General features: G+C 33.4%; 1 protein-coding gene across 4 annotated transcripts in view; it reads right to left on the bottom strand.

Annotated features, from left to right (window-relative positions):
* Positions 1 to 26,706, bottom strand: part of ROCK2 (Rho associated coiled-coil containing protein kinase 2) — a 110,554-nt gene that overhangs the window by 18,796 nt on the left and 65,052 nt on the right. For all 4 annotated transcript variants that reach the window (XM_033125605.1, XM_033125607.1, XM_033125608.1 and 1 more), the window contains exons 6-23: positions 25,408 to 25,552; positions 22,866 to 23,004; positions 20,419 to 20,510; positions 19,445 to 19,604; positions 17,846 to 17,906; positions 17,190 to 17,201; positions 15,820 to 15,899; positions 15,616 to 15,664; positions 14,885 to 15,020; positions 14,691 to 14,782; positions 14,206 to 14,452; positions 13,707 to 13,813; positions 11,232 to 11,391; positions 8,475 to 8,635; positions 7,965 to 8,149; positions 3,140 to 3,209; positions 2,134 to 2,237; positions 1,784 to 1,970 (exon numbers count right to left, since the gene is read on the bottom strand). In XM_033125605.1, the coding sequence (XP_032981496.1) occupies positions 1,784 to 1,970; positions 2,134 to 2,237; positions 3,140 to 3,209; positions 7,965 to 8,149; positions 8,475 to 8,635; positions 11,232 to 11,391; positions 13,707 to 13,813; positions 14,206 to 14,452; positions 14,691 to 14,782; positions 14,885 to 15,020; positions 15,616 to 15,664; positions 15,820 to 15,899; positions 17,190 to 17,201; positions 17,846 to 17,906; positions 19,445 to 19,604; positions 20,419 to 20,510; positions 22,866 to 23,004; positions 25,408 to 25,552 (2,187 nt within the window). The remainder of the gene's footprint in view (positions 1 to 1,783; positions 1,971 to 2,133; positions 2,238 to 3,139; positions 3,210 to 7,964; positions 8,150 to 8,474; positions 8,636 to 11,231; positions 11,392 to 13,706; positions 13,814 to 14,205; positions 14,453 to 14,690; positions 14,783 to 14,884; positions 15,021 to 15,615; positions 15,665 to 15,819; positions 15,900 to 17,189; positions 17,202 to 17,845; positions 17,907 to 19,444; positions 19,605 to 20,418; positions 20,511 to 22,865; positions 23,005 to 25,407; positions 25,553 to 26,706) is intronic.

Below are 26,706 nucleotides of genomic sequence, written 5' to 3'. Positions count from 1 at the left end.
ATCTATCTCTACCCTTCTTGCCTTTGCACTATCTTAACAAACGTCACTCTTGAAAAGTTTTACTAACCGTAATAGACTTCATAGACACCACAGGAAACCAAAAATTGCTCCTCTCAAAATTCCTTAGCTATATTTTAATAAGGAAAACATTTAATAAACTAAAAAAAGCAAATGCTACAATAAAGTTCTGCATCTATCATGCAGAATAAACAAAATCTAAAACTGCAGTATTTCTTTCAGAATATTATTTGAAAACATAAAGTTTTACTAAAGTTGTTGACATCCTTTCATATTCTTTCCAAACCTTATTCCTATTCTTCCTTCCTGAAGAAATTTTTACTTTGAATCATGTATTCATTCTTTCCATCCATGACTGGATACGTTTTTATACACACATGAAAGTGCAGTTTATGTGATTTTAAATTGTCCATAAATAACAACATGCTGTATTTATCTTTCACTCGATATTATATTAAGACTTAAGTTACTGATATATACAAAGACCTAATTAATTCACTTTAACTGATACAGTAGGTTCCATCTTCTACATTTCATTTATTCACTCGTTCATCAATTCATAAGACATTTGAAATTTTGTTATTATAAATATTTATGGTGCTATGAGTATTGTGCCTGAAATTCATGCATATTTATGTTAATGTGGACTTTCTTTGGATAATATGAATATTTAAAATTTACTAGAAATTGCCTTAGTATTTCCTATACTATGCTATTCCATACTAAATCTACATTCCCCATAGTAGTAATAAGAATGCCATTTTCTAGACATCTTTCAAACATTTGAAATTAGCAAAGATACTGAATTTTTGCCAGTGTGATGGGTATAAAATGGCATTTCAAAGTTATTTTATGGTGTTTTCCTAAGGAGGAGTGAGGTTAAGCATCTGTTTATATTTTTAGTTTTTCTTTTGGCCAATTTTTCTTCTGGATTAACTTTTTCTTACTGAATTGTAGGAGTTCCACATATATTCTAGATACTAATTCCTTATTTAATAAATACATTACAAACTTCTCTGTGCCATTTATTGGTTGTCAAGTGCTGTAAGTATGTTTTGGGTTCTGTTCTAATAGTTTAAATTTTTATTTTTCATATTTACGTCCTTAAGATAGCTACAATTTACTTTTCTATGTGGTGAAAAGGTATGACTCTAATTTTATTCTGTTACACACGTAGTTTTTCCAAAACTATTTATTAAGTCTGTATCCTTTCCCACCGATTTATATATTACCACTTCCATCATATACCAAGTTCCTGTATGTGCATGAATCTATTTCTGGCCTCCCTGCTGGTTTCCACTGAACAGGATTAAATATCCCTGTTCTAATACATTTTAAAATTACATTTTAATAAAGCTGGATAAGTGATAAGGCAAACTCAACTACTTGATATTTTACTTCTCTTTGAAATTTTAATTGCAATTTCTTTTCAACCTGCATATAACTATCTTCATGGTAGTTTCAATATTCTTTTGAACTAAACTTTAACAACAACAACAAAAAAATGGCTTAAACTATTCTACTTTTGGTATTTCCTTTTCACTTTAGTCCTTTAACTCTGAATTAAGCAAAGGAAGCGGGGTTTTTTTTGAGCCTTTTTGTTAAACAACACTGAGAAGCTGATGGTTAACTGGATCAAAAATCTTGTAGCCAGAGCATGTACAATTTTTCATTTAGATCTACGTTACTTTCCTAGTGCTTCTAAGGCAGATTTATAATATAGTAATTTAATTATAATAAAAAAAGAACCAAGAATTTTACTTACAGATGCAATTGTAGCATCTTTTTCAGTGAGTTCCTGTTTGTGCCTAGCCATCATTTCTTTGATCTCCAGCTCTTTCATGATTTTCTCTTTTTCCAAATCAGAATATTGTTCTTCAGCAATTGAACGAGCCAGCTGCTCAGAATCTGCTTTGGTCAAGGTGATCTCCAGTTGAGCAGCCAAGGAGTCCCTACATTTTAGAGATACATCATTTTACTGTTCAATTTTCACTATGAAATCAAAGTTTTTGTCTAATTCACTTCATCAACAAATTTTTATTTAGACTATAGCAAGCATTGTTCTAAGAGAAAGGTACATGGCTATGAACAAAAGAGAGAGGCTCTTGTCCTTACCTTTCATCCTGTAATTCCTGTTTCTTTTGCTGTAATTCTTTACAAAGTTTGGTCTTTTCTTCACATTCTTCTTTCAGTTCCCTAACCTGTGTTTTATAGAGGGTCTAAATAGCAAAATATAACAGAAACATGACATGTATCATCATCAAAAATATTGTTTCTACATTCAAAAACCTATCCAGTACATACAAACACGTTCATACCATTAAGTAATGTTGAGACCCTGAGCAAATTAATAGTTTAATGAGCTTTCTTATTTTCTTGTAATTAACCAATTAAAAAATAAAAGTTCAGCTTATAATTAGAAGCATGATTTTCAACTAAGTATAACAATGAGATTTCTCATTAAATGACCGATTGGTAGGATGAATGAAGAGACAAAAAAAAATATTACTAATTTAACAAAAAAATTTTGTTGGCTTAAATCAATGAAACAGGTAACAGCTACTATTTCATATTTTAAAATTGAGCTCAAAAAAGTACAAATATTAAAATGACAATTTTGTTTCTTTCATTATGAAAATATGTTCTTCCGCAAAAAGCAATGCTTTTGATCAACTTCATTGGGTATGGGCATGTACTCAGAAGTATCTTTCTAACAATGATATTAGATTTCTGTTAACTATCTACAGTCTTTTGCCCAGTTGTTCTTTTTATGAATTGTGCGGTATAAAATATCCCATCCAAAACTCTGCGTGGTGTTTACCCTTAATAATCTAGTCTAAAGACAGGAATCATTCTCCTGGTCTTGCAGCATTCTTTTTTTGTAGTTAAACTTTTATTTATTTTAGTGTGTTTTTCCAGGACTCATCAGCTCCAAGTCAAGTAGTTGTTTCAACCTACTGGTGGGAGGCGCAGCTGACAGTGGCCCATGTGGGGACTGAACCAGCAACCTTGTTAAGAGCACCGCGCTCTAACCAACTGAGCTATCCAGCCACCCCAGAACATTTTTTTTTTTTAACTTTACAAATACAACAATTTTCAAATTAATGTGTCTGGAGCTTACTGAGAAATACTGTTCCGCTTCAAGCTGATCTTGGAGCTCTTTCATTTGCCCATCTGCATCTTGACGTTCTCTGTGGTAACATTGAATCAAATGTTAAATAAGTTATACACATATTAAACTAGCACCTCTTAAAATGTGTTTGGGGGAACCCCTGGGAGTCTCTGAGACTTTTTCAGAGAATCCATAAGGTCAAACTACTTTCAAATTACTTTCATTACTTAATACTAATGAAGCATCACTGCTTTTTTAAAATTCTCATTCGCTCACTAGTGTACATGGACTTTTCTTGAGGCTGTATGACATATCATGATGTCATCACTCCAACAAGCTAATGAAATATGTGTTTCTATGTTTTTGTATTTCAGAATTTTCTCAGTTTTAATTTCTAACACACAAAAATAGTCATTAGCTATAAGTCACATAAACAAAAATTCAGGCTCTCAATAATTTTTAAGAGTATAAGGGGATCTTGAGGCCAAATAGTGCTATATTAACCCAATAACACTAAACTACATATTCTCATAAATGCAATCTCATAATCAGCCACTATGCCAACAAAGTAGAATTAAAAGAGCACCTCAAAATTGGCTATCTTAGGATGAGTAAAAAAAATGTCTGGGAGAGGGCCTGAGGGCAAGGATTACAAGGTTTTATATCTAAAACCTAGGGTGGTAAATGCACAGATTTGTACACTTAGTAAAAATTCAGTGAGCTCTATACTTGTCAACTTTTTTTTCCCTACACTTGTACTTTTTCTGTAAGTATGCCAATCTTCAATAAATAAATAAAATTAAATAAAAAATAAAATTAAAAGTCAGCCTAACACCCCACTTAAGAAGTTCAGTTGAAATAATTCTAGGCTTATTAAAAAATAAAAATTATAGTTTTTCAAAAGCCTACATATATTGTACAGGTACAGGCATAGAAAAAGTTCTAGAAGGATAAATACAAATGGTTAAGATATGTTACCTCTGGAGAGGTGAAATACGTCCGCATTCATAAAGGGGAATTTATACTGTTTTCTTTTTATTTTGTAAATATAGTTCTAAGTATTTTACAGTGGGAAAATTTTTGAATTCCACTTGGATATTTAAAAAATGTATACATCAAGAAAGACTCAGATTAAATGATTTAATCACAATGTCTTCAATTTGTATATTACTTCGAACTTTTATTATTATTCTCATTTAATATAACTTGGTCACTTTGTTTACTTACAGGCCCTTAAACATCTAAATAAAAAGGAAGTTATCACTGAATGTCATTTATCTGTGTCATTTCTGTATTTTACTATTGATTAGTTTATTAAGAAATGATGATTCTTATTTCTCTAAGTCAAAAATGTGAAAGTTACTAATTAATAACATATGAAGGATCAAGTTTTAAAGTTGTATCACCATCACCAGCTAATAAGCCCACTTGCAGTAAACTCCAGCATAATTTTAATATGATCTTCTTGAAGAGGCTGTTATCATTCGTTTAACTTTCAAAACCTAACATTTATTAGGTATTTAAGAAAAGTATTCTTCAGAAAATTACCACAAGATATGCATATGGTTGCAATTAAATAGTATAGAGTAAGAGAAAAAATTATAAGGAAAGGTAGAGGTCTCCTTATCCACACCTCTCCACTCCCTAATACTACTCCCCTAGAGGAAATCACTTGATTTCATTTGTTTTGTTCTTTTCGTAGTTAACCTCCACACCTTAGCTTATTTCTTGACATAAATTGTAAATATTATTTACCAATTCCCTGCTGCCAGACTTGAGAATTTAGCTTTTACCATCGCTAATCTCCCCAACCCCCAACATAGCTGTGTCACCGGCCTGAGTGAGTGACATAATTAAACATTTCCTATGGCATAAACCACAAACCACAACCTCCCCAGTTGGCGATGAGAAATTCAAAGAGCCCATCCTTTCTCTTTTGTTTTTGAAATCTCATGAGAACATGTCTAAATACGGGTATTTTTTCATTTATTTTTGCTGGGTCCTTTCAATCTAAAGACTTTTCAGCTATGGGAAATTCTTTTCCATTAGTTCTTAAATAATTCCCTCCCTCCCCCTGGAATTCTTATTTGTCTGGTGCTAGAATTCCTGGAACAGTCTCTCTGTGTCTTACCTATTTCTCTCATATATTCCATGTCATTCCCTCTTGTTCTACATTTTGTGAAATTTCTTTGACTTTTTCTTCAAATCCTTCTAATAAATTTACATTGACAGTCAACTTTAATCTTCAAGAGCTCTTTCCTATCCCAGCTGTCCCTTTTGCATTACGTCTGGTTCTTGTTTAATGGAAGTAGTATCTCCTAGAGTCTTTGCTCAACACTGTTACCAGTGAGATATTTTTTTTGTTTGTGCTTTCTTCCTAAATTCTCTTCTCCTTGATATATGTTTCACCTGGGGGCCCTTTCCTCTTTCTTTATCACAATCTCTCACTTTCACACTGCAGGCTTTCCTCAGATGCCTAGTGTATAACGTAGTTATTTATGTACAGAGGAGGAGACAGAAATTTTAATCTCTGTATGTGTGGGAGGGGTTTTCTAACTGGCAAACTTCAGTTCAGATGAGAGGCTTAAAAGGCTCGCATTAAGCAGGGGTCTGAAATCCCAGAAGGAGCAAGGCTTTCCAGTGAGCTGCTGGCCCCACAATAGCTGTTCTAATTATCCACAGAGGGTGTGTCCCATTTCTTCAGCGGAGCTGCTCTACAGGAACCCTAGTGGTGGCAGTGCCTGGCTATAGACAAAACGGCAAGGAGTGGTGTTAGAGGATAATCAGAAGGTTGTTCCATTCATAGCGTCACATCTTAATCCAGCCTTTCAAGGTATTTGCTTTGAATAATAATATGTCTTTTTTTTCACCTATGTCCTTCATATATACTCCTGGCTGCTGCTCCCTTCGCTCTACGTCATTAGTCAGAAGGTTTCCATCAACTTGCAACTATCTCATTATTAAAGGAATTTATTTTCCTCCAATCCATTGTAATTCTTGATGCAGGTTTATGCATTTAAAAATTCCTTTACTAAGTTTTACTGGAATCTAGGAAGGAAGATATATATATGTTGACCATTTTCAAATGTAAGCCTACATAGCACTTCATATGTACGTTTTCATTGCATGCATTTTTTTAACCTTATATTACAATTATTTATGTACCCATCTTACCTCCGTGTAAGATTGCAAATGTGGGTGTCTTTGGAGAGGAGGGGTTAGGAACTGAGGGATTAAGAAACAATAGATCCATGTGGCACTTATTTAAAAAAAAAGAAAAAAAAAGAGGCATATACACTAAGTACCGAAAATTAGGTATAAACAAAGTATAGTTAGAACAGAAGAAGAAACACAATCTAGATGTTTGACTAGCTCTTGCATTCATATAAACACTGTTGTTAGAAAAGATACTATGGAGAATGTCTATGTAGTCAAGTAGTTTTCAAACTGTGTTCCCTAGAATCTACGATCCACAGCTTAGGCTCTTAACCAAAGCTGGGCCAGTGAGTTCTATCCCATCACTTGGGATGCTTTCTGAACTTGGGATCCAGAAAAGTAAAATCAGGGTCTCTTCAAACAAATGAAGAGATATGTTAAGACATATCTCCAGAGTTTGTCCTTCTTGAAGGACCAACTTTTCTATTAAATGAAAAAAGCTAGCCTAAAATGAGAAAGAAGAATAAAGATAATATACGGGGGAAGGATCAACCAAAAAACAAAGGTAAGACGAAGACGTATGACTATTGTTCAAGTTTCTAGTTCCAATTTTTCAAAGTTGAAATCTCATGAAGTTCAAGAGTCTAGGCTTACCCAGGCCATAGATCAACAAAAAAGAACAAAATCTTTTTGACCATCCTTTCCCAGGTAGTATCAATATTTGCATATTTGAATATCCTTTCCTAGGTATTATAGTATCGACTTACTGACCTGTCACAGGTGTAAAAAGCAGATAATCAGTTATGATGACAGGAATAGAGTAACAGTCTTAGCAGTAGTTGCCACAGTAGCAGAAACAGTTGTAGCAGTAACAGTTCCTACAGTTTATTGTGTGCATATTGTAAATAAAACACTGCTATCCTTGACAAGGGCCCTAACGAGGAAGCTATTACTGCCCTTTTGTAGGTATGATAAGAGGCTCAGAGAGGTTAAATGTTTTGCGCAATGTCGGTCAGCTAGGAAGTAGCAGAACGGGACTGACACCACCATCTTGCGTGGCATGCTTTTTACCACTCTACATACCGCCTCTCATCAAACAACTGGGATCCAGTATGACCTTTGGTTTTCACTGGGAAGAAGTAATTATACGACTAATGACTGAATGGGACAACCTTTAACAGTATATTTACTACATATTAAAAGTATTTTAACAATATGCTTTCTATTTTCTAAGTAAATTAGAGCACTAGCATATATCCTAAAAAGTGATTTAAAAATTTATATGGCGTTTGCTTAAGAGTCAAACACTTGCAAGTCAAAGGTACTAAAGGAAAAAACAAAAACACATGGACAAGAAACTTGAGGGACAGTCCTGAGCAGGAATCTTAAGAGCACGGGGTGAAAATCCCAGACATTTTCTTCTGCTCCACCACCACCATGCTCTCTGTCATTATATCACAATAAGGTGGCAGTAGGAAAAAATTGCTGAGGAAGCAAATATAATCTTCTTGAAGGACAACAGTGGCATTCAACATATTACTTGTACAGAAAAAAGTGAAAACAAAGTCAAGAAAATAAAATAGTCAAAAGAAAATCCCCAGATAAACCAAAAGTAAGATAATTTACATGTGGATAGTTGTGCATATTAGTAAAACTTGGTCTCAAAGAATTAACTTACTTTCGAAGTTCAGCATTCTGTTTTTCCAAGTTCATTTTCATTTCCATGAGATGATTATTTTCTTGTTTTAACTGCTTTTCTGACATTTTTAGTGTGTTAACTTGCTGTGTTTGCATCTTCAAGTCATTTTGTGTGAGGCAGCGCTTCTGAGTTTCCTGCTCTATTTTTAATGTCAAGTTTCTAACCTAAAAAAGAAATTGCATACTTGGTATGTAAGTAAATTATTTTGATTTATCAAAGAAACTGGCAGCATATACGATGATGCAAAACAGATTTTTGCCCTTAGGCAGTTAATTCATTTCACAGTAAAATATGGTCTTTATGGTAAAAATAAACTTTTTCAAATTATGATTCATTTAGTATATCATCCAAATTCAGTAAAATTAAAAGGTTGTGGACTATTACAAGAAAAATATTTTAATTGTGAAAACCATCAGTGTACCTTTACAAATAAACCTAGTTTACTATTAATTCATTAGTTTATTATTACTGGTTAGTAAACATACTTACATCCTCATTTAGCACATCTTTTTGTTTAAGGAGTTCATTTATCTTCTGCTGTGACTGTTTGAGGTCACAGTCAAATATAGAGCATCTTTTCTCAGCTTCCAGCAACAGGTTCTCCACTTTCTGTTTTAAAGTCCTTTCCTCCAAGAGCTTTTTTTCCATTTCTAGTGGCACAAAAATGGACATAACCATGAATTTACAAACAAAAAAAGCATATCAAATACATGATATTGTGCTAATAAAAATAACAGTAAATGATGTTGCCTTAAAAATTTTTAATCCCAAATTTATTATTTTCATCACTCCTCTTAATGTATCTGAAATGTCAACAATTTCACGCTTGAAAATTAGATGTTTCATTTGCAGGGTATAAATATCTACCACATTCTATAATATTACATCCAATCTAATGGACGTAAAATAATTCTGCTTTTACTTATGGTTCTAAGAGATACTTATATCTTTTAAATAAAGATTTCTTTCATTTTGCTGCTATTCTGTGCCTCTCAGCATTACTCTTCTTATCTTAAAACATTCAGGTAGATTCTATGACCTCTATGGCTGTTTCCATTATTAAGATATTACTATGCGGAGGATGAATACTATGTTTTATGGAGGTGGTCAAGGACAGGGCTCTGGAACCAAACTTCCAGAATTTAAACCCTGGCTCTGACACTTCCTAATTATTTGGCTGGTCAAGTGAATTAACCTCTCTGAGGCTCAGTTTTCTTATCTCTACAATGGTGGGAACAGTACCTACCCTTATAGGGATATTATGAAAGCTTTGAGTTAATATATATATAGCACTTAAATGGCAAGCACTTGATAAGAGCTCACTATTAAAAAAAGAAGTTTTAATGGCCTAAGACAATGTTTACATTTTTTAAAAGGAAAACAGTATAGAAAATTGAGAAAATATACAAGTATCATCCTGATTACTAAGACTATGGTTAATCTTTACTTACTTCTTTATACTTTCCTGTATTTTCTAAATGGTTTGCAATTGTTTTATTAATTAGAAAAGGCTTTTAAAAGCTTTTCCATCTCAAAGTGAAGAGCAGGCAGAGTTTATGTTTAATCAAGTGATTCCATATTGAATGTAAGTTATTAGTTAGAGAATTACCTTTTGATGTTCCAATTAGAAAATCTGTTCAAATCCAACTAGGTTCCTCTGCTCCTTCATAACTAATGCTCAGCATCTACTTATCATTTACTACAAAGTTATATTAAGTAAAAATTAAACCTATGAATTTTCAGTTTTTAATGAACTATCTTCAAAAGTGTGGGAAAACAAAACTATTCTTTACATACTACTACTAATAGCTAGCATTTCTAAGCACTTTTCATATATCACTGCACTCGGTTTTCACAACAACCTAATACTCTAATTGTGCCCTTATAGGAAACAAGGCACAAAAAGTTTAAGTAACTAGACAAGGTCACATAACTAGTAATTCATGGATGGTGAAGTCACGTTCTTAATCAAAGGAGGCAATGATATGCAGCAGAAAGACCAAAGCCTGAGACCCAGATTTGAGCACCATCTGTAATAGTTTTGTGTACTCATGTAAAACACAAATGTCATCACGCATCTTATGTTAGTGTTGTAAAAAAGAGTTTGAGAAAATGGTAGATATTATTATACTGAATTGGTTCATTTTCAGCAGCTCAGAAAATAACCTATGAACAAAAGGACTCATTTTTAAAACACAAACACCCTATTGTGGGCAGGGAAAATAGAAGGAAGCAAGAGTGAACTTACTGAGGTGGTGAAAAGATAGGTTCTATCCTTGTTTGGGGACATAGTTACACATGTGCACCACAAATGTGAAAACTTTTTGCGTTTATGGCACCTAAACTATACCTCAAAGGAAATTGCACTATGTGGCCATGGACAGGGAAACATGGCCCACTAACTTCATCTTTTCTAACTAGATTTTTCTAAATAAAGTACTCATTTCATCTTTTATTATTCTGAATTAGTGCCTTACACTGAAATATTAACTAAAATCTCTAATTTTAATTACATTCAATAATTACAAGCCTATTTTTTTGCTAAGTTATTCATAAATGTTATATTTCAATATGAAATAAAATTTGTTTACAAGTTCTATGACTCTTTCACAAGAATACTTTAGTGATTTCCTTTGGAATTCCAAATTCATCGTAATTATAAACAGTTTGGAAAACAAGAAATTATCCTAAGACAATTACAAGATACAGGCTGGTTTGTGGAGAAGGTAACTTTGTTATCTTACCCTACATTCATTAATATTGTATGGCTTTGACCAAATCTAGCTAGTATCTTCATCATGCCAGAGTTCAAAATATTGAATGAGCTTCTATTCTAGTTAAGTCAGCTATTTTTAAATCTTTATGTTGCAGAAAGTGGCAGGAATTTTGTACCACAAGCTGATGAAATGTCAAACTAAGTATTACAAAAAGCATATCCCCCAAATCTGAGTAAATACATCTAGAACTTCATATTCTGTATGTATGCCTAGCACTACTGATATCACCAAAATAGTCTCTCTCTGATCTAACAAATTTGGTTGAATAATTTTGTATTTGAGCCTTACTATCTTAGAAGTGATTGCTGCCATAAAGAATATACACGTATATGTATAGTGCTTCTCTAATAGTGTTTTCACTCCAGTATTTGGCAATAAAATATAAACAAATATTCAAAATCAACTAATTAAATACAGAGTTAATTCTTAGTAAAATGCTGCTGGAAAATCCTTTTATAAAAATGCATACCTTTCATGGCTTCTGATTTGGCTTCTTCAATGGATTCATAAATCTTATTTTTATCTGCCAGTCGTGCTTTTGTAGCCTTATGTTCAGCTTCTTCTTGTTCTAAGCTCTGCTGTATAACTTTTAGTTGGTATGTCATATCTATTTCCATGTTGTTCTTTTCCTATTGAAGATTAAAATGGCAGGTATAAACAAAAAAGACTGGCTCACAATTTCAAAAACTTACCAAGTTTTTTCTATAGACTTACTAAGGATGTTCAATACTGCCCTGCCCTCTTCAGTCAAACTTCTTGTAAAAGTAATCTACGTACTCTATCTGTGCTCCTCCCACTGTACCCATCTCCCTCACCCCACTCTACTATTTTGAGATCTGTATTGAGATTGTTTGATCTCAGTAAAATGACCAATGATATTCTCAACAAATTCAATGCTTTTCAGTCTTTATCTCATTTGAACTCACCGTTGCCCTTGAAACGATTTCCCTGACCTATACTGACACTGAACTTACCTGATTCCCCCATCTGCTCTCATCTTTTCTGTTGCTTGTGAAGTTTTCCCCCATCTACCCCTTAAATGTTGGTGTTCTCTCGAGGTAGTATTCTTTAGCCACAATGCTTCTCCTCTTCCTATATCATTATTTCTCAAGCTTTTAAAATATGCCTAATGTATCCCTTTGCTATATCTAAAAAAACCCCAAAGACTCAGTATCCTCTACCATTCACCCTTATTTTCCACATAGGAGATGTGTCGTAAGTTAAGAATCTGTAGTAACTGAGATTTTTCTATATATCTTCAAACGATTTTCTAATTCTTTGTTTTCTAAAGTTTGTATCATAAATATACTTATTTTGTGTTTCAAGTAAAATGTGATATTTTCAAACTAACAATCCACCAACAGAGTAATCTACTCTGCCCTGAAAAACCAATGCTCTAAACAATCTGTTCCCAGATGCGCTTTCCCATTTGCATGGCTTCAGCTACTTCTATACCGACAGCTCTCAAATATTTCTAGCTTCTATTACCATAACTTACTGCTTTGTAGACTTCCTAAGTTGGCTGTTTCATAGGCTCCTCAAACAGGACTAAAATGGATTTATCATTATTTCCTCTAACAGAGCTTTTCCCTTTATCCTTTATTAATTAATGGCACTACTATGTACCTCATCACAAACTAGGAACCTGGAACTCATCCGTGAGTACTACTCACATGCCACATCTAATCAATTACTGATTGCTGCAAAATATTCCAAGTATTTCTCAGATTCATCCTCATTTTCCATCCTTTTAACTACTGCACTAGTTAAGTCTCCATTATCTGAATACTAAGAAACGTCTCCCTACCTCTTATCTTGTCCTCCTCAAAGCTATTCTCCACAAAGTACACAGCGATCGATTGTAAATGTACCTCTACTCTAATAAGGTCATCCAATTGAAAGCCCTTCAGTGGGTAGGTAGTCCATTACTTACAGAAACTAAGTTTCTTACAGCGTATTCAAAATCTTGCAGGATACAGCTCATCCTAGCTCTGTAGCCTCACTCTGGCCACTGAATCCTCACTCTCACAGGAGGACCATATTGGCCCACCACTTTGTCAAATTTCATTGGAACATAGCCACACCCATTCCTTTACATATTGCAACAGAGACTGTACGGCCTGCAAAGTCTAAAATATTTACTGCCTTTCCCTTAAAAGATTACAATTTGTTACCCTTGCTCTATAGTCCAGAAACATTCAACAGTCTGTACTTAAATAAACCAACTACACCTTTTTTATTTCCCATCCTCTGGGCCTTTGTTCATGCTGTCCTCCCCAAGTCAAAACGTGCCTTCACCCTGTCACAACCAATCCTGCTCTGCCAGATTAGGGATACATCCTGTGCACCCACCCAATATACCCTTGTCCGTACATCTAGCATTCTATTTACTGCACTGCATCAGAATCATCTGTGAGTTATTATTACTTTAGAAATTACCCATTAGACTGTGAGATTGTTAAAGGCAGGATTGCATCCTGATACTTCTACCACAGATGACACACAGTACTAAATGAATGAATGAATGAATGAATAAGTGAATGAAACAAAATATTCACTGAACAGAGCCTAGAAATTATCCCTAGCTTATAGTATTTTTAAAGCAAAACTTCTAAATGCCAAAAGTCATGATAACTTTACATCATTTTTGAGACATGTCACAAGTGAAAATCAGGTTTTCTGGGATCCCTAGAAAGAAGCATCCTCACTATACATTCTAAGAGAGTCCCTCCCTTCATAAGCATCTAACATAGTGAGGGCTGCTTGTGAAGCAAGCCTTAAAAATATTTATCCCTCGTCTACAGAACCAAGTCTAAATATAAAAGAGTACATGAGTATGCAGAAATATTTCAGTTTCAGATCTCCCTTATTTTAGAATAAGTTTTCCAATCTGAAATTCTCTGTAATCATTTTCTTACACAAATACAAGCTGAACATGTTTTACCTTTTCCAAATCAGTAAATCTCTCATGTAGTTGCCTCTTCTCCAGTTCTACTTTTGCTAGTAAGATTTTGCCATTCTTTAAATCTTCTTCTAGGCCAGATATTCTACCTAAAATTGCAACATTTTAAAAAACAATAAACCCACAAAGTATATACATTAAGAATAAAAAGTTTGGACATCATCTCATACTTTGAGCTATTATGGATGAGCAGAAGTTAATAATTGTTAATAAAGTTGAGATACTGCTTTACAGTTAATTCAATTGCAACCCCATCTACCACCTTGGAAGGTGGTTTGATACTTTAAAATATTTCAAACCATTTGAAAGTAAATCTTTCATTCATAACATTTTCTATTAATGTATTTCTAATACCCTAACTTTACATAACAGAGTAAGTATATTCAGAAATGTGCTACTCCAGCACATTATTCATCATTTAAAGTTATTTCCAAAATATGAACAATCAAGATGAATTCAAGTACAATCCCTACTTTAATACCTTGTAAATCATTAATTATCTCTGATCCTTGGGTTCGGTCCCTCCTTTCAGATTCTAGAACCGATTGAAGATTGATAAAGTCCTTTTCAAGTTTTAACTTGGCAGTCTCCAGGAGACAATTTTTATCTTGTAGATCTCTATTGTTAGATTCCAGCTGCTGAATCTGTTTGGAACTTTCTGCCTGGGTTTTTCTTAACCGGGCTGCAGTATCTGATTCTGTTCGCAGCAAAGTATTGGTTTCATCCAGCTGTGATTCCATTCAAAAATCAAATAAACAACAACAAACACAGGTGTATATAATGAAAATACTTCAATTCATTACTGCATTACAAAGTATTTAAAATAACCAAAACCGAAAAATATTTCCCAGTGATTTCTCTTTAAAATTAGAGGAAAAATCCTTTAATAACATTTCTAATTAAAACTGGTAATAGGCAGTCATAAATAAAATTCAATATCCTTGTTACAAATTGGGATCAACCTACTTGTCTCTGAAGTTGATTCACTTTCTCAGTGGATATTTGAGAGTTCTGATTTCTTTTTTTCAAATCTTCAAGTTGATCTTTTAAACTGTTAACTATAATAAAAAGCAATTCTGTGACAAGCTTCAACACAACACACACACACACGTACACTTAATATTTTTCTTAATAAGTATTTGATATTCTACACCACAAACCATCATTTTCCAAATTTCGTTTCTTGTCTGCTTCATGATCAGCTTTCCGCTGATATTCTGCATTTTTGTGCTGAAGAAGTGCCTTTTCTCTTTCTAATTGTCTTAATGCTGATTCCACATTTTTCCTTAAGGTAATCTGAAATAATGCTTGAAGTTATTATCAGAGGAAAGTATGTATAAATATTAAATGAAAGCAAAAAATATTTCAGTCATTTCAAGCAGATTTTTAAAACTCTTTAAAAAACAACTATAACTGCTATATTGTTAAAACTACAATGTTTTACATATTTTTAAAACAGCACACTACTCTTAAATAATCAAGAGTGTAAGTGTTGTTTACTATTGAAAGTCAAACTTTCGATAACATTCCATCACCACTGAACCATCTTTATGTAATACAAACCATGAGTCTAAAATGTTATGAGTAACCATTAAAAAAAAGAAACAATGGTCACTTTCTGTTTTTAACCCATGTCATTAATACAAATGCATTTTTATTTGATATATCTACACATATTACATTAACTCAAGTTTTGCAAAAACATAACAAAATGAAGCCTATTATGATTATCCTATAATTTTAGTTCTATCCACCAATGCTACAGGGTAGGTTTTATTATAGATAAAGATATGTATTAATCTTTACCGGTACCAAGAGAACTCTGCAGGTTAGTCAGGCATCAAAACTTTTTACCAACAAAAATGTTAGTAAAAGCATAGAGCTACTTTACCTCTTCTTCTAGCTCCTTTGCTACCTTCTCTAGGCGAGTATTAATACATCTAAAGAATTTCAAAAGAAATAGTAAATAAAATAACTCCTAATTTACAATAGAAGAATTTACCATAATTTAAAAAATAATCATATAATTACATTTTTAGTAATATTTTTAAACTTAAATTTTACAATATACTATTTAATGATCTACAAAACATACTTGCACTTCTGCTCTAGTTCCTCTTTGGCTTGTATCTCAGTGCTAAGGTGTTCTTCTAATGTGTACAGTTTTTTCTGAATCTGTCAGAAAACAAGAAACTATAATTATAAAGTTTAGCCACACTTAAAAGATGAGAAGCTTAAAGAAAACAATGATAAGCTTCTCTTTTCTTTCAACTTAATATAATCTCTATAATGGTACAGTATTTGTACCTTCTTAATGTGAGTTTTATTCACAGTGAAAAAATCCTCCATCTCTTGCTCTCTGTCTACGACAGTACACGTGTATGTATGAACACATTTCGTGAACATGATGAGAAGCTCTAATGTTGGCAGAATTCTTCTAGGACAGCACATTTCTCATTCATCATGAATAAAGGATATCCTCTGATATCCTCCACTGTTCTTCTGCAGATTACTTATTTGAAAATATCACCATTTTTGCTTATAAGATAAAGATAAAAGGTCTATATATAAAATAAATATTTGATTGAACATGATCAAATATATGTTAGTGTTCTTAAAAATAAGACTATAAGTTCTTCTTTGTATCTTCCTACACAGTGCCAGGCACAGTACTGTAAAATTGTAATCAATAACTCTTTTGGATAAATAATGCTAATTAATTATAAGTCATCTCCTTGCCATTCTTTAAATCTTCTTCAAGGTCAGCTATGTCAGTCTTTAAAGAAACTAAAATTAAAGAAAGTATTAAATAATCCACTTTTGGAGCATTATCACCTTTATAAAGGACTTGACTTTTTGAGTTCCTTTTGTGCCTTGGGTACAGCAACAGGCACTTGACAGATGTTGCCTCATTAATCCCAACAAAAAACCTATAAAGATGGTAGTATTAAATCTACTAACTAAGGAAACTAAAATCCAAAAAAGGTGAATAACCGAACCAAGATAGCATAGCTAATAAGTGACAGTACCAAAAATCAACCCAAATCTATTAGAGTCCAAGGTCAATATTCTTTCCACTAGTCTTTCTAGCGATTTGATTCTCCATGGTTTCTCAAATGTTTCATGTATCTTAAGCAAAACTGTATCTTTCCCTAATAAGAATAGACCGATGAACTAGTCAAATTTAACTCTATTGCATTAATACAATTTGATCACACACTAATCAGAAGTTCTTGCTGCCCATTATATGTCCTTGATAAACAAAAACCTGAAAATTACATATATTTTAAGTAACAGATACATAGGAGCAATAAGAAAAGGGATACTTGGTAGAAAAAAGGATGGGAACTTCTCTCTTGGGTAGATGCAGTACTCCAAATGCTAAGTGGAATATGGCTATATCAATCAAAACATTGCTAGAGTGACGAGCTTTTCTGCTTTTCAAGATATTTGACATCAACATACCTCTTGACTTTCCTATTTAAAACAAACAAACAAAAAACATGGAAAACATTAAAATGTTTGTTTTGCTTTGTAAAATTCCTAAAACACAAATCACACCAAAATTGTCCAACCAAATTTTCAGTTTTTCTAAGTTTTGAAGAGAAAAATGTTAAGCATCCTCCTTTATGTGTATATGTACGTGTGCATGTGATTTACTTTGTGTGCAGTTACAAATTATAGAGGTCACAAAATACTGTAACAGCATAACAAAATTATCCTTTATATGAATTCATTGCTAAATACTTAAAATTTGAATCCCTCCACCATTTCTGTACTCTTATAGCTTATTATAGCTATAAGATTTTATACTCTTAGTGCTATAAATTTTTATAATTTCTAACTGGTATTATAGCTGTTTATAAACCCATTCTATCACTTTTGCTAATAAAACTAAGTCTAAAGCCATGTATAATTCATCTTTTTACTACCATTGTGTCTTACACAACGATACTTGTCAAAAAAAATGAATCATTTCAATGTTATGCTGAACTGTATTTCAACAAGGAATGCCATCTAATGATTCTAAAAGTAGCATCAAATAAACTTTTAAAAATACATGGACATTACTAAAATATTTGAACATGTGACTAAAATAGAGGAGTAAAAATTTTACGTACTTCATTTTTCCTTGATTGCACTGAATCATTTTCTCTACAAGATGGAAAGTCACTTAATAACCTAGAAGGAAAGGCAAGAAATACATTCTTTTGCATGTCATTTTAATCCATTTTGTAAGTTATTCTCAGAATTAAATTCCAACCAAAGATTTTTCTTTCTTTTCACTTCAACATATTTTACATGAAGCAATATTTTCTAATCTAGACATTTATACCACTTTCAATAATTTAAAATGCTGAACTTTTCTTGCCTCTCACTTTTATCAGATGTTCTATTATTTAACATCGCTGAGATTAAGTCACTAAATGGAACTACACTCCCCCCCTTATCTCATTTTGAGTTATTGTAACTATTTTATTCTTGTAGACATTCTCCAGAAAGAAACATCTCTCCTTTTCAATGATAACATCTCCTGATCTCCAGTTCTTAATACATAAATGATCACTTCTATTGAACTGTCAATTCCTCTCCATTTTAATTGGGTGCTTCCCTTCCTCGATGTCTGTAAACATCCTTGCCTTTCTCCTGGCACTGGTATCATTTGAGTCAGCACTGCAATAGTTTGTAGAACACTATTGGTAGCAGGGTGACCAACTCTTCCTGGTTTGCTTGGGATTTTCCCCAGTTTTAGCATGAAAGTCCCACACGACAACCCGGAAACCCCTTACTCCTGGGCAAACCATAATGATTGGTCACCCCAATCATTACACACATGGAAGTACCAAAAAGTTTCCGAAATGTTTTTAATGTTTCAACTATTGTTTCAGTGGCTCCTTACTGCCTGTCAAAGTCAAAAGTCCCTTAGCACAGCACACAACAATTATCTGTTGCATTATTCTTCCCCTAAATTCCAATTTCAATCTGTTATCTAATGTTACCCCCTAAAACTCACTTCAGTTGACCAGTATTTATTGAATGACCTTGTGTCAGACTCTGTGCTGGATGGAAGGATTCAGGCAAGAAAACCATCCTCCAAATGGTCACAATCCAGGAATATAGCCTATGTTTGAATCCTACTGGATTACACTACTCTCAATGTATGCTTACATTCCAAACTTTTGCTTCCACTAGTTACCTCCCTGTAACTCTCACCTAAACTCCCCACATCTCAGCCACTAAAAACTTCCTTATCTTTAAAATTGGCTATAATGCCACCTCTTCCCTGACGTCTTGTCTGAATTCTCCCTGCTTTCACCTCAAAGAGACACAACTCTTTTTTTTTTCCCAAACCACCTCAGAATTTTTTGAAACCTTTCTTAAGAAAAATATCGCATTCTAACCTTTGTTATGACTATACAGTTTTCTCACATTCCTCGTTAGTTGACAAGCTCCTTCAAAAGCAGGTATTTGGTCTTACACTACAGTCCAAAAGAATATAAAGCATTGCCTTGCATTGATTTGTAAACGAGTATCATATAACATTCAGAAATAAAATAATGAAATTAAGTGAAAAATAACTCTTTTGATAGTCCTTTTTAAAAAACTCAAAGTTAAAAAAAATTAACACTTTATTTTCTATAATCCAGAGTCTCGAAGTAAGACAACTCTTTATAGTTAGACTCTGAAAACAGTAAAAATATAACAAACAAATAACATACAAATTTTCTCTGTAGTAGGTAAATCCTATAAAAGGCAGCTGATTTCCCACAAAAGCTTTAGGAATTGGGAAGGTTTCTACATCTCCTTTATCATCTTCAATGTCATCAAAATTGCTGCTGTCTATGTCACTGCTGAGTTCAGGTACTACTGGAGCTGCCGCTGTTAAAAGAAATAAATTATTTCATTCATAATCAAAACAAAAATATATAGAAACTACCCCACTATGTTTTATATTATTAACAATATATTATATTAACACACTGTACATTAGTAATATATAACTCATTAATGACAAGATATTATGATTTACTATAGAAAATTCTAGCAACACATTTTCCATTTTAACATTTCAAAGAATTAAAATTTTGTAAGCATTTTATTACTACACTAGATTGGCTTTAAATATTGATAAATCAATTAAACAAAGAAAGCAACATGCTATTACTCTAGCTTTAAAATTACAAGCAGCAATAACTTACACATACATTCTTTAGTCTTCAGTTGTCTACATTTTTAAAGTAGAAATATTTCTTATTCTTAAAATAATGTCAAATATAAAGTTAAAATGAATTACTATGCTTACCCTAGTATTTACCAGAGTATGGTCTCCATAAATAATTACTGATTTATTAATTCAAACATATTTGAATGACAGTATTGTATTTCCTTCTTTCTACAAATTATTGAGATCCATAAAACCTAACTTGACAAATTAAGAAGTCAATAATGTTAATTATAAAAGTATTGGGAAATACTGCCAATAAATACATCCTTATTGTATGCTTAGTTTGCTAAGATATTGAGGTAATATTAATTTAGTTATAAATATTGCCACTGAACAAATTTGAAATGAAACCTCTCGATTTAAAAATTAGCATTAAGTGTATCAAACATGCTTATTAATTCAAAAGAGGAATCAATTTATGGGATTTAAACTGTGGTGGGATGGAAATATTTAAATGTATTGACTTACTCTCTCTTATGTTATCCCAATTCCATTGATCATTCTTAAAGAAAGGATGTTGTTTGATTTCTTCTACTCCATTTCTCCCAAGTCGTACCTCCCTAAACAATGCAGTTAAAGATTATATGAAAAGTAAGGTTATGAAAAGACAAGATTAAGAAGTCTAATCTCAATAAGGATCAACATAAGTATCACAAATGAGTTAGAGATATCTTTTTTAAAAGCTTTAGCTTAAATGTTCCTCAAAAATAAGCAAGTTCAATTTTATAATATATAATCTCTCTAGATGGATTAAAAAGACTGCAGTGTATAGTAAACCCAATGGAAAGGAAAACATTTCCATCTGTAGTTTGTGTCAGAAGAAAGTACACATGAGACTTTCAAATAAAAAAATGTGCCAAAACTGAATAACCAACTTCAGGACGTAAAATGGACAATGATCTAACTTTGGGCCCAGAAAAGTTACCAAAACCTCTCTAATAAAAATATTATTTTAAAAATCCCCTTCTTAAAAAGAAACCACACAATGTTTTTGAAGCTACCCATATTTACTCCAATAAATTGTATCTCTACATTTATATATTAAAATTATCATTCTGAATATAAGAAAAATGTTGGCTAGTAATTTCATTCTCTGCCCCTTTAAGTCTTCAATGAAGGTAGTATGGAAATAAAAAGCATTTGTTTTTTTTTTATATGCCCTGGAGTTATGCTTAATATAAACAGGAAAACCTGTAAACTTTAGAGGGAAACACTCCTAGCCACACTGATGGCATTAAGTTCTTTTAAAAATATCTTCTCAGGGCAGCAGGGTGGCTCAGTTGGTTAGAGCACAAGCTCTGAATAACAGGATTGCCGGTTCGATTCCCACACGGGCCAGTGAGCTGCGCCCTCCACAACTAGATCGAAGACGACAAGCTACTGCTGAGCTTCTGGAGGGGCGGCGGATGGCTCAGTTGGTTAGAGCGTGAGCCGGTTCAATTCCCGCATGGAATGGTGGGCTGCGCCCCCTGCAACTAAGATTGAAAACGGTGACTGGACTTGGAGCTGATGGGCCCTGAAAAACACACTGTTCCCCAATATTCCCCAATAAATTAAAAAAAAAAAATGTATTACATATTAAGCAAAATTCCTTTAAAAAAAAATCTTCTCCACCTCCAATCATTCATTAACATATCCTATTTTATTTTACCTTTCAGCACAAATTATGGTCATCCCCATCAAAACATTGTACAGGATTTGCTTTGAGTTTATTAGCCTGGATTATGCATTAATAATATAATTAACAAGTCTTAAAGTTCTATTCCACAAATAATTGATAAACATAAAAAAATGATGAACCTCTCTAATGAGGAAAAATAAAAATAATTTATCTTTCTTCAGATAGAAAAAGAAAAAATTCGTAATGTTTAGCTTGATGAGAATGAGGTGAACAGTTATTGTTAATGAAAATAATCCCTGACGTGACTTCTCTGTGGGTGAATTTTGCAACATCACCTAATTTTAAAATGTGTATCCTAGAATTCTACCTTTAAGATTTTAACGTACAAAAAGTATGCAAAGGTGATTGCATGAGGATAGTCATTGCAGGATTGCTTGTAACAGCAACTAGCTAACAAATACTAAGGCGTGCTAAGGAATCATGCATTTCAGAGCTACAAATGCCCGGCATCATCATCTAATCAGATCCTATCATTTTATGGATGAATAAAATGATTTCCCAAAAATGTAAAATGATTTCCCTAAGATCACTAAGTTAGTGAGTAAAGTTTGGACTGTGGAGCAAGCAACCTCTTTTATGTGTTGGTCCTTTGATAGGATGACTTCTGTCCCAAATATAAAATGGGAAAACAGAAAAGAACTGAATAGAGAGACCAAGGAAGAAACTCTGCTGAGCTTCCAAACTTAGCTTCTCTTTTTGAGGCAGGTTCTCCTGATGTTGTTCATCTATTTTGTTTTAAAATATAGAATTTCCAGGACAGACTTGCTCATATTCAAATGCAAATAAAAATGGGTTAGAAAGGAGGCACTCCCAAGTCAAACACAAGTATAGCTTTTTAAAAATTATAACCAGTTGAGTATCTATCTGCACAAAATGCTCTTCTCTCAAAAGTTGTATAATCAAGAGTAACACGGCTTAGTCACCTAAAAGAAAATGTGAATAATACAAAAGTTTTGCTTCTCTTTAATGTGTTATTTTACCAAGTTCTATTTTTTTTCGTTTTAGACACGAGGGTTAAGGTTAGATTTAGATTACAACTGGGCTGTACACACAAAATGACAAGACTAACCCAACCCCAGGCTTAGCAGTAAAAAGAGGCTAACCCAGACTTAAATGCAATTTGGAGAAAGCGAGAGATTGATTTCATATGTAAATAGGAATTAGGTATGCGTTCATTGCTACAAATTTAAAAGCTAAAGGTATCATTGCTACACAGAAAGTCAATGTACATTACCTATCTGTTAGGAAGGCACAGATGAGATTCTTCGCGTGTTTAGAAATTTCTGCATCTTCAGGGAAACACAGTGAATTTTTATGATCCATAATTTTGCTGTATGTTCCTACAAGTGAATCTGCATAAAATGGAGTATCCCCTAAAATTCCAAGAAAGAAGACATTGAATGTCATATAGAATGCAAATTAAATACTTTTCATCTAATATTTTAAAATGTTAAGTCTAAATGTGTCACATGCATGGAAGAATGAAAGGCTATGGGCCAGAAGTCTCAGTCAAAACAAGCAGCCACACACTAAAAATATATTTAAATTTTAACCACACCAATGAACCATCAACCCTTAGGAGCAAAATAAAATCTGTGCTAACTCTAGACTTCTGTTGTTGTCGTTTTTATAATGGGAAAGGAAAATATTTAAAGAAAAAGATTACTAAGTGAGGTCAGATCAGTCGGAGTCCTCTAAAGCTTGAGCTGGATCATGGATTAGCCTTTCGAGATTACTGTCTGGAGCTGTGTTATTCAATACAGTCGCCACGTGTGGCAATGTAAAGTTAAATTAATTACAATTAAACAAAATGAAAAATTCAGTTCCTTAGTCACACTGGCCACATTAAAGTGCTCGAAGTGGCCAGGGCCCACCACACTGGACAGCACAGAGATAAACCATTTCCTCATGACCGACTGGACCGCGCCTCCCTGAGAGTTAGACCCGCCCTGTTATTTTACATATGGGGAAGTCAGCAGGGATGGATGGCATGTGCTTTGCCTGAAGTGACACATAGTTAGAGTTGAACACGGCAGAAATGGAGTGTCCCTGCTGACTAATGACTGCGATGTTAAGGCACTGAAACTAGTGTACAGACAGAAAAAGTTGCGGCATCATTTTGGCCAGCACTCATTCGAACCACAGACGGGGTTAAAGACCCTGCTAGTTCGCCTCAACATGGTCGTCCCAGTACAAAAAGCCTTCCCCGATCAGCCATTCCAAAACTTCAAAAGTGTAGACAGGTAGGTAATTTGTATTTGCTTTCAAAGGGAGGGCAGGGGAAAGTTTTGAATTCAAGATTTTCCTAGGGCCATTTTTAACTGTAGCAGAGTCCTTTAAATGAAGTCCCGTGCCAACCAGCCTGAGCAAACACCAAAGTAGACTCAGAATACTGCAAATCAGTGCCATACAAACTCATAAAATTCAGCTCTCAGAGTTGAGAACAGTAGCAGGAATTTAAATGGTCTCTTCAAATGAGCCATGTGACTTCCCGCAAAGTACATTATTTTCTAAATTCCTGTGAGAGTCAAGGCACATGATAGAATATATTTTACTTCCAAAAGACGATGAGAAACACCTAATGCATCATCAGATCAGGCCGGAGGTGGGGAGAATGGACAGCTACCTGGAAACATATGCTGAATACAAAGAGATCCACTACGAAGACAAAGATCTGAAACAAAGCAGGTCACACTATGACGTGAGACTACGCACAGCAAGATCAACGCTACACACACAGGATGGTGAGCAAGAAAAGGCAATTTCTACCACAAAAAAGTTCCATACTTATTACTTCAACTTGGGAATTACCAAAGTGTTCTGATTTTTTTTGTTTAGCAATAACCATACTCAAGTATCGTACAGATTTTTTATTTCCAGTTTCTTTTAGGGTCATCTTCTACAAAATTAATTCTCCAATTTCTAAAAATATATCTCCAACTCTAACGTCATTTTGTATAATGTTATTATTAGCCTTACCACACTTGCCTCAGAAAGTAGATTTGGCTCTATCCCCCCACTTCCCCCAGCCAGACGATTCAGTCATTGGCTTCCTTAGCAGAAGATATTTTTGTGTCCCTAGTACTTATTAATGGGAAATCTTAAGAATGAAATCTATGATGTAAAAAAAGTTTTGAAACACTTAAGCCTTTAAAATTTTGACTTGGTCAAAGTAAAAGAAATTATTAAATTTGCCTCTGTGTTTCCTGAAACTGAAATATTATAAAACATATTTATTTTGATAGTCAAATCATCAATAACTATATTCATGATTTATTTTACTGGAATTACAAACCAAATATATACATAGAAATACGGTTAACAAACATCAATTGCATAACTATATAAGCAAACTAAAAAGTACTTTCAGTTCTCTATTATATTATTAGAACAAGTATTAACAGCTTTATATTTAAAATATTCACATCAAGTGCTATTGATCAAAAAAATCTTAGAATGGAGATCATTGTAGCTGCAAACTTGCATCTTGTTTTAGTATTTACCTAATACAAAAAGGTTTACTGGAGGGATATTTCCTGGCAGTATACTTTCAATTCCTTTCATATTCTACTCAATCAATTTGCCAGTGTGAGGCTTGGTTTTAATTTTGCAAGTAACAATCTGTCATATCAGACTCTACTAATTCAAAGTTTTCAGAAATCCCATTTTTTCCTAGAACACATAAAATTAATTTCCTTATATTCTCAAATTCTTGACTTAGAACTAATGTTATGAAATGGGTTTTGAGAAAAGAACAAGTTAAAATAGTTACTTACCCACCAGCATCTCAAAAAGGAAAACACCCACAGACCACCAATCACATTCTCGTCCATAGTAACCATCACCCCCTTGCGATTTTAGAACCTCAGGTGATATATAATCAGGAGTTCCAACTGCTGTGTCACAATGCACCATACCTGTCTGGGTAAATAGAAGAGATAAAGAAAAAGAGATGTGTGTAAAACGCACACATAAATGCAACAAATTCATTTATTATTACATATAAGTGGCTATAAACTGCTACCAACAGAACTTCACCGCTGATATGGCTTTGGGAGGACAGAGGACAAACACATTATGAAATGCATAAAAATGTCTAGATTATGGGAGATCAAAGATAACTTTCCAACCCTTTTTCATCAATGAAAAAAAGGAAAAGGTGGTAGCTTTTCTATGGAATTCCATGCAAATCAATACCCATGAAATCATGCAACTTTTGTCCTTTTCCATCTTTCTTATTTCACTTAGCATAATACTATCAAGATGCATCCCTGTTGTCTCAAATGGCAATATCTCATCTTTTTTATGGCTGAGTAGTATTCCATTGTATATGTATATATACCCTATTGTCTTTACTCAATCATCTGTCAATGGACACTTAGGTTGTTTCCATGTCTTGGCTATTAGAAATAATGTTGCAGTGAACATAGGGGCACATATCTTTACAAATTAGTGTTTTCATATTTTGGGGATAATTACCGAGAAGAGGAATTGCTGGATCAGAAGGTAGTTCCAGTCTTAATTTTTAAAGGAGCCTCCATACTCTTTTTCTATAGTGGCTGCACCAATTTATATTCATCAACAGTGTAGGAGGGTTCCCTTTTCTCCAAATCCTCTTCAACTCTTGTTATTTCTTGTCTTTCTGACAACAGCCATTAACACAGGTGTGGTGTGATATCTCATGGTGGTTTTAATTTGCATTTCCCTAAAAACTAGTGATATTAATTAAACATCTTTGCCTGTTGGCCATCTGTATGTCTTCCTTGGAAAAGTATCTCTTCAGGTCCTCTGCCATTTTTTAATCGGATTGTTTTGTTGTTGTTGAGTTGTATGAGTTCTTTATATATTTGGATATTAGTCCCATAACATAGGTATCATTTGCAAAAATCTTCTGCCATTCAGTTGGTTGCCTCTGTTTCATCATTTTCTTTTGTTGTGCAGAAGTTTTTGAGTTTGACGTAATTCCATTTGTTTTTGTTTTTGCTTCCCTTGCATTTGGAGTCAAATTCACATAAACATTTCTGAGATCAATGTCCAGAAGCTTAATGCCTATGTTTTCTTCTATGTATTTTACT

The sequence above is a fragment of the Rhinolophus ferrumequinum genome, chromosome 13 (assembly GCF_004115265.2).
Source record: "Rhinolophus ferrumequinum isolate MPI-CBG mRhiFer1 chromosome 13, mRhiFer1_v1.p, whole genome shotgun sequence".
NCBI lineage: Eukaryota > Metazoa > Chordata > Mammalia > Chiroptera > Rhinolophidae > Rhinolophus > Rhinolophus ferrumequinum.
The sequence above is the reverse complement of the archived record's forward strand: the minus strand, read 5'-3'. Positions and strand labels throughout refer to the sequence as shown.